The 10,351-nt window shown below is 49.7% G+C and overlaps 2 protein-coding genes across 2 annotated transcripts in view; both read left to right on the top strand.

The window, feature by feature from the left end:
- The first annotated feature begins 4,948 nt into the window (after window positions 1–4,948).
- LOC113953067 (transmembrane protein 136-like) lies at window positions 4,949–6,329 on the top strand. Its single transcript, XM_027655765.1, has 2 exons — window positions 4,949–5,144; window positions 5,791–6,329. Exons 1-2 carry the CDS (start codon window positions 4,949–4,951, stop codon window positions 6,327–6,329), a joined length of 735 nt encoding a protein of 244 aa, XP_027511566.1.
- A 3,240-nt stretch (window positions 6,330–9,569) lies between these two features.
- Window positions 9,570–10,351, top strand: part of LOC113953078 (transmembrane protein 136-like) — a 7,114-nt gene continuing 6,332 nt past the window's right edge. The window contains exon 1 of the mRNA XM_027655781.1: window positions 9,570–9,635. The gene's annotated coding sequence lies outside the window, so the exon portion shown is untranslated. The remainder of the gene's footprint in view (window positions 9,636–10,351) is intronic.

Here is a 10,351-nt window from a genome sequence, read left to right on the forward strand (position 1 = left end):
GACTCATCCAGTCCTGTGTGATGAATTAGGGGGTCTGTGGACCTTAAAGAATTTATCAGCTGCCTTCACACAAAGTGTTGGGCCCTCCGTGCACGTTGTACATAGAATTTGTTGCTTTGAGTGAGGTTTTGCTATAGCAGCAGACACTGATAATAATGAGGACTGGAAAAGATCAGGTAACATTTCTTTAAAAATATATATATATTTTTTTTTAATACTAAAACAAGTTCTTAAAAAAATGTCCTGACACAAAAAAGGGACAAACTGTATTTCTATTTCCTGCATTCCCCCCACTACTCATTTACCTCTAACTAAACCACTTTCATCATCTCTGTTTTTCAGTGGAAATGTTAAAATTAAACAAAACTTTTTTTTTTTTCTCCAAAAAAAAATCTCTTGTGATTGAAAACAACATTTTATGTTGGGAAAGCCAGAATTGTATCTGGGTAGTATTAATCCAACTCTCTTGATTGCTATGGCCCTTCTTTCTGCCATTAATTAAATTTCCTTACATGCTTGGAGGGTTCATTTTCAAGCCTTGTTCTCTGTTGCTTTTCCAGTTGTATTTAGGAAGGTGAAATGAATTATTGGGATGTAATTGCTCCCAAGTTGAGCTGTCACAGGTTTGGGGCATGTGTGTGGGTGGGTTTTCTTGGGAGATTCCTGGAGGTTCTGATTGTCTCTGACAGGGAGAACTGTCTTCAGCAGCCAGAGTAACAGGAATTAAATGTGGCAGATTTTTCACTGGTGTGAATTCAGAACTATACTATATTTATACAATATTTTGAAGTGTTTTGCCTGATGAATTTTCTGATCAGTAGATGAGTTAAACTGGGGTGAGACTGAGGGGTCTGTGCTGAGGTGGTGGAGAGTTGGAGAAGCAGGAGTGAACAAATCAGCAGAAATCTGATTTAATAACTAAATCATGCCAGTGTTTTCTTGGTGTTGTTGGAAAGAACCTTTTCCAGAGCTTCTCTCCTGCTGAGAAGCAATTCCCATGGGAATGTTCACTGAGTGGGCTGCAACTCCATGAATAAAGTCAAAGGGATTTGGATTTTAACCCAACTGCCCTGGCCAGGGATGGAAAAGAGGAGTGGCTGCCTGAGGCTCTGTGATTATAAAGACCCCTGAAGGAGCTGCCAGCTTTTTAAGCAATAATTTTCCAATCCTTATTCAAAGCCAGATCCATCTGAAAAAGATGTTCAAGTGGCACAAAGGGGCCTTGCTCCAGCCTCTCCCTCCTAAAATATAGACCTTCTTAAAACAAATACATGATGGGAACAACTGGATCACAGGATGGCACATGGCTGAGACAACTCCACTCTTTTAACTTTTTTTTTCTTTTTTTAAATTAATTTTGCCTATAAATATCCACATTTAAAGATCAGATAGGAAGAACAAATTTAAACCACTGACCTGCACCTGTGGGACGCTCTGCCTTGATGGTTTTACTTCCTGCATGACCTTGGCCAAGTGACTTAAACCTTGTCAGGCAGTGGTGCTGATAATCCTTTCCTTCTCCCAGCCCTCAGTTTGTGCCAAGCAGCAGAGTTCAGGAATGCTCAGCATTCCAGCTGATTTTCCTGCCAGCCCTCATAGAAGGCATTTCTTAAACACCAAAACTCTACTTTCCAGCTCGTTTCTATTGTGAAAATCTGCAGTTATTTCACAGATCATAAGCAATTATTTAAAAGCTCAGAAGTTACCATTCTGATTGCCTTGATAACCTTTTCCTGCAAATTTTACCCAGTAATTCCTGCATTAATCCTGTGCCTGGTAGCTGAGCTGTAACTTGGTTCCTGACTTCAGAATCAGTTTATTTAAACACTTGGTAAAAGCTCCCAGAGGTTTGTGAGGCTATTGATCAAAAGAGACCAAAAATAAAAGTTGTTAAGGCATTTATTTACAATATATATTATATATATTATATATATACTATATATAATATATATTCATGTGTTCTTATAGCATAGAGAAGATACACTGAGATAAAATCTTGCTCTTAACTGACAAGGACTATTCCATTAAATTTTCACAAATTCCTCTGAGTAATTTTCTCCCCCCAAAAAGCAGCACTTCATTGATTTTTGGAACATTATTCCTGAAAGCTGGGAGGGAAATTGCCAATGTATTAAGTGCTGAATAACGGTGTGTGCACATTAGTATTGCTGTGAGATCAAAGCCAAGCTGTGCCAGGTGTTGTGCAAACACACCACGAGAGCTGATCTTCCCCCACGAAGTTTATAAACACAATGACAAATCTCCCGGATTTATTGATAGACTGGGCCTGGATGGGAAAACAAACACCAGCAGCTTGTTTGCTTCACAAAAAAAAAAACGAAGCTCCAGTTGGAAGAGAAATATCTTCATCCCCCTGTCATCTAGGAACGCTTCCAGTCTCACAGGAGCATCAAAATAAACAGAGCAGGAAATTCCAGCTTTCCAGGAGTGAGAGTCCCCTCCCACAGCCACAGCCAAGCAATGCAGGGAGCAGGTGCTCACAAGATGTGCTATCAGAACTCAGGTGACCTTCTTGAGCAACCTGAGCTGCCACCAAAGCTGCTCTTGTGCCTGAGCAGTCCCCAAGCTCTCTGTCCCCACTCTCCTCCAAGGAAAAGGGCTCCTCCACCACTGGGATTTGAGCATCAGTGACATGAACCCCAGGAGGGAGTGAAGAGCCAACTCTCAGCTGAGTCCCTGCCCAAAAACACCTCTGGGGGTCCCATCCCCATCACTTGTGAGTATAAGGGGTGCAAATCCACTCATCTTTTATTTTTATGTGCGATCCAGTCACTCACAAGCCAGACCCCACAGCTCCAAAATCAAATTGGAGTTTGGAAGTTATGGTCTGTCTGTAGAGTTCCTGCTCTTCTCAGCCAGCTGGCATCCTCAGAATATCAAAGGGACAAATATTCCCAGCTTTCCTCTGTGCTGACAGACACTGGAGTGCACACCGGAATTACACTCCCAGTAATGACTGAAGTCAAGGGTGGCTTTTTTTGTAACAACCCCAGAGCTCTCAGCCACATGCAGACCAGGCAGGAGGTGGGGTACCTGGGGCATCCATGATGTTTAGCAGTGCCCAAGTTCAGGCAAGAATGGGGAGGGCTGGAAAATTAACAATTTAATTTCTTTTATTGTTCATTGATTTATTTCTGCCTCTGCTTTCCACCTGTGAGGAGAGTGAGTGCAAGATGGGAGAACAGGGCTCTGTTCCTGCTCCTTCCCAGGTTTCCCCGAGGCCTGAAGGGAGAGTTGGAGCATTTCTAAGTGTCCAAATGACCCTGTGAAGTGCCCTCCTGGTTCCTGATGCCCCCACCCTTGGGCCTTACCGTGCTGGTGGAATTAGCAGAGATCCTGATGCTCCAATACAACAGCTCAGCTTAAATTCAGGCTCAGCTTTACAGAGCCAGCAGGGACTGGTGCCTGAGCTGCAGTGGGAGCCCCTTTCTCTGTGCTGGGGGTCCCTGCCTGCATAGTCCATGGGTTTGCTTCAGAGCAGGGGCCAAAATGCCAGGAAAGGACACAAAAATCAGGAAGTTTTAGCTCAAATATAAGAGCAACCTATAGCCTATGATCCAAGCAGGAGAATATTTTAGTGTGTAACACAGAGCAACATCCTCTGGAGTGCAGCATATACAGTGGATCTCAGTGACCACAGGTGGGGGCTCTGAGGGGTTGGTTTCACTCCCAGCGTGGAGCCCTGGATGTAGGGAAGGTTTGGCTTGTTTGGGACACACAGCCTCAATTTTTACAGTAACTTGAGCAAACAGAAATGACACCGTGTGAGTTGGCTGTGAGGGCTTGGAGGAAGCACAGCCCTCCCCTGGTTACTCACTCCTGCCTCTGCTGGGCTCAGCTCCTCACTCACTCATCCTGTTCTGCGTGTTCTGTGTCACATCTCTCTGTTAATCGTGCGTCCAGCACCACTCCCCAGCTCGGCCCCGAGCTGTCCCAAACTCACCCACTCCCGTCTCAGCCTCCCCTCCCTCCCATCAGGACGACACAAAGGTGCTCCCTGTCTGCCTCTGTTCTCAAAACTGGTACAAAAGTTGAAAGAGGACTCCAGGACACTTAAGGGGGGAAAAAAAAAAAAAGAGAGACATCAGCCTGATCCGGCTTTATTCTCAGCTTTATCCTCCTCCATCACAGAGGAAAACATCCAGCCCAAGTGAGGGCCGGGGGCTCTCCGGGAGAGCAGCCAGCAGGGCTGGGGCTGGCCGGAGGTACCAAACGCTTGTCCCCGTTTCCCCCGCCCCGTTCCCCCTTCCCTCCCCGCCCTGCCCGGCAGCTCGGCTCTCTCCCAGCCCCGGGGCTCGCAGCCTGTTCGCCTCCGGGGTGGGTAAAAGCGGGGCAGAGCGAGCGGGGATGCAGGGGGAGCATCCTCCGGGGAGCCCGCGGGGGCCCGGGCAGGGCAGGGCAGGGCAGGGCAGGGCAGGGCAGATAAAAGGCTCCGCGTGTGGCGGCACCGCCTCCCAGCCCGGACAGCCCCGGAGCTGCAGGTCCCGGGCGAGCAGAGCCGGAGAGGGGCCAGTCCCGGCGGGGCGGCGGCAGCGCCTGGACCGGGGTAGGGACCGGGGGGGTCCCGGGCTGTCGGGGAACCCCTGCCCTGTGCTGGGATGGGGTCTGGTCCCTCCGGGTGTCCTGGTCCCCGAGGGAGAGGAGTGTGGGGGCAGGCAGAGGCGCTTTGGCACCGGGAGGGCTCAGCCCGTGTTTTTGGCCATTTGCTGCTGAAGGGGGGCTCGGGAGAGCGCCGTGCTCAGGGGAGGGGGACAAGGCTCTGGGTTGGGCTGTTTTGCTCGCGTTTTGGGGTTTGTTTGGTCGGTTGGTTGTATTTCCCCTCTCCGGGGTTTCCATGAATGTGCTGGGGTGGACACCGAGGTGGGTGGTGGGGATGAACCCGGGGGTGTTGCTGCCCTCCTGACGCTCTCCCCCCGTGTCCAGCAGGATGGTTCCCATCGCTCTGGAGGTGACCTGCAGCTTCCTCACCTGGCTGTGTCTGTACCTCTGCCTCTGCCGCTGGAACAGGCACCGCTCCTCCGAGTGGAGCTGCCGCCTGGTCACCCTCCTGCACGGGCTCATTGTCACCTGCCTCTCGGGCTACACCGCCCTCCTGGCCGGCCCCTGGCCTCTGACCCACGCAGGTGTGTTTGCAGTCTCACCCATGTCCCTGTCATGCCCTGTGCTCACCTGTGGTTCTGTCACAGGTGGAGGGAGGGGGTTTTGCCCTCCCTCTTTTGCTTTTGCTCTCCTCTTATGGGTGGTTTTGGGGTGCTTGGGGGAGGATTTTGTTGAATTCCCCTGCCCTTATCACTTTTTACTATTCATCTCTTTGTCCTTTTTTTTTTCTTTCTATTTTGTTTTATTTGGTTTACATTAAAAGTGTTCAGCTTGACAGCTTGAGTTTATTGCAGCATCAGATGTAGCAATGCTAAGAGCAGACTAAGTGCTTTCACATCTTTAAGGGTGTAATAACTCCTGACATTTGTCTCTGCAGCATTTTGTTTGATGTTTTCTATCATTAAATCTCAAATAGTTCTGCTGCTGGAAGTCTGACTTTCCATTCCTGCTTTTTAAAAGGGTTGTGAGAGAAAAAGAAAAAAGCAGCAGTGTGGCAGGACGGGGTGTGAAGGGAAAGCAGGACCAGACATCCCAGCTTCCAGCCTGGCACGTGGCCCATGGGATAAGGCTGGAAACTAAGGAGGAAAGAGGCAACTCTCAACCTGTACTGCTCCATATTGTAGAAGAACACCTTAAACAGGCTTATCTCATGTACATCTTTCATTTCAGGCTCACCAAACACACCTCTCCAGACCCACGTGCTGTCCCTGACCTTGGGCTACTTCATCTTTGACCTGGGCTGGTGCCTGTATTTCCAGACAGAGGGGGGCCTGATGCTGTTCCACCACACCCTGAGCATCTGTGGCATGGTGCTGGTGCTGGGCCTGGGCAGATCTGCCACGGAGGTCAACGCTGTCGTGTTTGTCAGCGAGATCACCAACCCCCTGCTCCAGACCCGCTGGTTCCTGCGGGAGACGGGCCGGTACCACACCTTCCTGGGAGAGCTGGTGGACTCCCTCTTCGTGCTCCTCTTCCTGGCACTGAGGATCGTGGGGGGAGCCTGGATCATGTGTGCCATGGTGATGTCCCCTCGCCCCAGCTGGCTCCTCAAGGCTGGGGGCCTGGCCATGTACGTGGTGTCCCTGGGGTTCATGGTTGAAATCTGCCGCTTCGTCAGGAGGAAAATGGGGAAAAAACACCTTCCCTGGACACGCCTGAGGAGTGGGAATGAACCTGTGAGAATGAATGGACACGTGGCTGCTCATTGATGGGCTGTGGAGGACAATCTCCTGGCCTTGGGGCCTGGCTGCTGGAGCTTATTCCTGTGAAAAGAGCTCCTAAAATGACTCTCTGGTGCTGGAGATGGGTCAGCACGAGGAACGTGGAAAAGCTGGGAAAAGAGGGATTTGAGTGGAAATCCGAGGAACCTGACACTGATTCCCTGACTTCTTCAGCAATGGTACAGCCTCAAGGAGGGTGGCAATGCCAGACCTGCTCAGTCTGCAGCCAATAATGGCACAGTCTGTGTGTTCTGTCATCATTTCTGAGGTAGAATTATTTTAGAGCGCAGAGAAAATCAAACATGGAAAATCCAACCTTCCTGCCAGTGGGGCTGGGTAGGGGTGTGACCTGGCAAAGATTTGCTGAGCCTCACTCTCTGTAATCCTGGATTTGGGCAATGTGCTTTCCTAAGTACTCAATGAAAGCCTCAGAACCAGACTGAAGTGCTTTCAGGGGTGTAGGAGAGTTGTCCTTTGAGTGTGTGGAGTGATGGTACTTGAAGTGAGGCAAGGTTTTACCTCGTTGTTTTTAATGATACATTTCCTTTTTTTTTTTAATGGTGGCATTCAAGCAGATACTGATCTTAGAGCAGTGTGACTTCACTGGGACTGGCTCAGGCCCTTGCAAACAAGAGTCAGGAATTAGACTCATGCCAATAAACTCCATGAGCAGGTGTGTTCTCCTGGCCTTGGATTGCTTAAAAAAGATAATCAGTTTTTTTGTGGGTGAGAGAGGATAGAGAAGAGCCCCCCTGGATGCTCTTTCTGTCCTGGGGTTGGATCATTTACAAGCCACTAAAGCTGAATTCATGGCTAATGAGTCAAATACGTGACTATTTTCAGGGGTGACAGTCATGACAAGACAGGTCTCAGTGTAACATCTGCTCCACACCAGCAGGCCTTGGAGCATGGACTAGTTCTCTTGTTTTCTTTACCTCTCAGAGTCATGTTCTGACATTTTCCCCTGGGGTTTTAATGTGAATTTCCCTCTGTTTAAGGCTGCAGTTGAGATTTACTCTCCTATAAAAGCCTGGCTTGGAGCTGAGAAACAAAGGGCCTTGTGTTGCCTGCAGGCTTAGCAGGGCTGGTTGCTGCTTTCCAAGATTTTAGGGGAGGTTCTTCATGGAGCTGAAGAGCCCCTGGAACTGCCTGTGTGGGTGTTGCTGGAGTGAGGGGTCAGTCCTGCTGCAGAGGAAAGCAGTGGGAAGGAAGGCAGCTCCTCCCTGCCTCTTATCTCACTAATTTTGGTGTTTTTCGGGGCAGATATCAGCCTTGGCTGGGGGTTAGAATAAGGTGTTTGGAGAGATTAAAAAAATGACCTGAAATAACTTCACTTTTGACAAGTCCACTGGCAGCACTGCAGCTGTGAATCCAGGCAAGTTACTGTTTAGGAAAGCAGGAGCTTTGTCCTCCAGCTGGGCTGGCTCTGGGGGCCTGAGGTATGGACCCTGTGCTCTTCCAAAAACTCCTGTGAGTCATGAGACTTCTAATAAAATTATGTTCCCTTTTTTAAAAGAAATGGTTGCTGTAGTGCTCTTTTTTCTGGGTCTTAAGGAGGCAACTGAAGTTAAGGAAGTGAGGCAAACAGGCTGGAGGGAACTTAAACCACCACTGGTTTGTGCAGCTCAGGAAGGAGTGAGCTGGTGAGGAGACAAGCTCAGACTGAGCCATGTGCTCTGCAGGTCAGGTTTGAGGTGTGAGGGGCAGCTGAAGCTCAGATTTGTGACTAATGGACCCATAACCAATGAGTCAGTACTGCAGGGAACTTAAGAACGGGCCAATGAACTGAGGTGTTTGCTCCTGATGGATACAAGGTCATGGGGTAATTTAAATTCTGGCCATGGTTGCCTTTTTTTTTTTCTCTGCAGCACCAATGCCTCACTGCTGGGTTTCATCTTGGCAATGACTGTTTTGGAAGGTTTGGTCTGCAGGGTGTTTTGGCTACATTAGCTTTGGAGAAGCAGTTGAAAGTGTGAGAACACCCTTGGTGCCATGAGATGTCCCAGGTCACTGCTAAATGGCTGTTTCCAGCTGGGAACCTGCAACTGCTGGGCCAGGACTAGTGTCTGGAGTGGAGGTGAGCCTGGGCTTGGCTTCCAACAAGGAAATGCTTTTCCTTCAGCTGTGGGACAGTAGCCAAGTGCCCCCACCTTGCTTGCAAGCAACCAAAGCTGATAGCAGCCATCCTGGGACTTGAAGCAAAGTAAGAGCCCCCAGGTGGTCATGGAGCACTTCTCATCTAAGGACAGTTTTAATTTGAAATTCTCTGATGTGATGCTAGAAAACCATTTAGCTCCACTCTCGGTATCCCACTGGATTTGTGTACTTGCATTTTAAAGAATGTGATTCTTAATACAGGTGTCTGGTTTTTGTCTGTCAAATATCCTCGACAGATAAATGTCCCTTTGATTTTACAGTCACAAAGAGTGAGCCTTGGTCGTGGCCTGTCACTGGGTGTTTGGAGTTCCTGTGTATTCCCAGTTTATCTGTGGACAAGGAGTTTCCCAGTGCTGTAAGCTAACACATTGTGACCCTCCAGCTCTGGTTAGAATAGATACAGAAGGCAAGAGGAAAGAATGTGCTGCTGGGGGAGGGTGGAACTGCACTAAATGGGGCAGCAGAGTGCAGACAACTGCTTGCAGAGGTGTCCTGCCCTGAGCTGTTTTGCTGAACTCTGTTCATCTGCAGGCAAAACGAGCCAGTGCAACACAGCCCATTGAAATGGCTGAGTCTGCACAAAGCAAACAGGGAAATTAGTGTATAAGCTACACCTCACTTCTGGTACAATCCACTGGGGGGTGGTTTAACTCGCCACTTTGCACCTCACGATGCAAAATTTGCACATTGTATGACCTAGAAAATAAAAATGCACAGTTTCTCTGTATTTCTACCTCCTGCATTAAATCCATAAGTCTGTGCCTTGTGTGAACATGTCTGTTTTTCTTCCTGGCTGCTCAGTCAACATCCATAGAATCATAGAATGGTTTGGGTTGGAAAGGACCTTAAAGATCTTCTTGTTCCACCCCCTGCCATGGGCAGGGACACCTTCCACTAGCCCAGGTTGCTTCAAGCCCCCTCCAACCTGGCCTTGGACACTTGCAGGGATGGGGCAGCCACAGCTTCTCTGGGCAACCTGTGCCAGGGCCTCCCCACCCTCCCAGGGAAGAATTTTTTCCTGATATCTAAACCTGCTCCCTTTCAGTTTGGAAACATCAGCCAGGAGCCAGTGTGTTGGTTGGAGGAGGTGTCCTGTGTTTTGCTGCTCTGTGGATGTGGAAGGCAGGCCAGAGAATGGTGAGCACTGAATGGGAACAGTGAGAAGAAATTGCTGGGCTTTGTAACTGCTGCCTAAGCAGGGGATGGAGGGGATGTTGGGGCAGGGCTCTGTGCTCTCCCAGCCTGCTGAAGCTGCACTGCTGGGTGATAAACCCTGCAGGGCACATAACCTTGAACCTGGTGTGACACAGCTTTGGGAGTTCTGGAGAAGAGCCTGCTCCCAGCAGGCGCTGCCTGGGTGTGAGTAAAGCAAATCCCCGGCGTGGTTTGTGTGAAGAAAACCCCCGGGGTTATCTCTGCCACACACGAGGTGATTGGAGCAGGTGGGAGGGGGGGTGGGACAGATTCTCTGTGCCCACAGGCTTTGTGTGCCCTGTGGGAACACGACCTTGCTCTGGGAGCAGGGATACGAGGATGATGAAGGCTCTAGGGCCCTATTCCCATCCTGCCATCCCTCCTCCAACCCTGCCATCCATATTCCCATCCGGCCGTCCCCATTCCAGCCTTGCCATTCTTATTCCATCCCTGTCATCCCTTCTCCAGCCCTGCTATCCCCATTCCATCGCTGCCATCCCGATTCCCGTCCTGCCATCCGCATTCCATCCCTTCCATCCCTGCCATCCCTCCTCCAGCCCTGCCATCCCTATTCCAGCCCTGCCATCCATATTCTCGTCCAGCGGTCCCCATTCTGCAGCCCTGCCACCCCTTCCCTCTGCAGCCCTGCCACCCCTTCC

This window comes from Corapipo altera, unplaced genomic scaffold, assembly GCF_003945725.1.
Source record: "Corapipo altera isolate COAL_440 unplaced genomic scaffold, ASM394572v1 71, whole genome shotgun sequence".
Classification (NCBI taxonomy): domain Eukaryota; kingdom Metazoa; phylum Chordata; class Aves; order Passeriformes; family Pipridae; genus Corapipo; species Corapipo altera.

Bases quoted from the DNA above. Each gene is read 5' to 3' on its own strand.
- LOC113953067 (XM_027655765.1), top strand. From the start codon at position 4,949: ATGGTTCCCATCGCTCTGGAGGTGACCTGCAGCTTCCTCACCTGGCTG. The intron at 5,145-5,790 runs GTGTGTTTGCAG...CTTTCATTTCAG, and splicing joins CTGGCCTCTGACCCACGCAG to GCTCACCAAACACACCTCTC.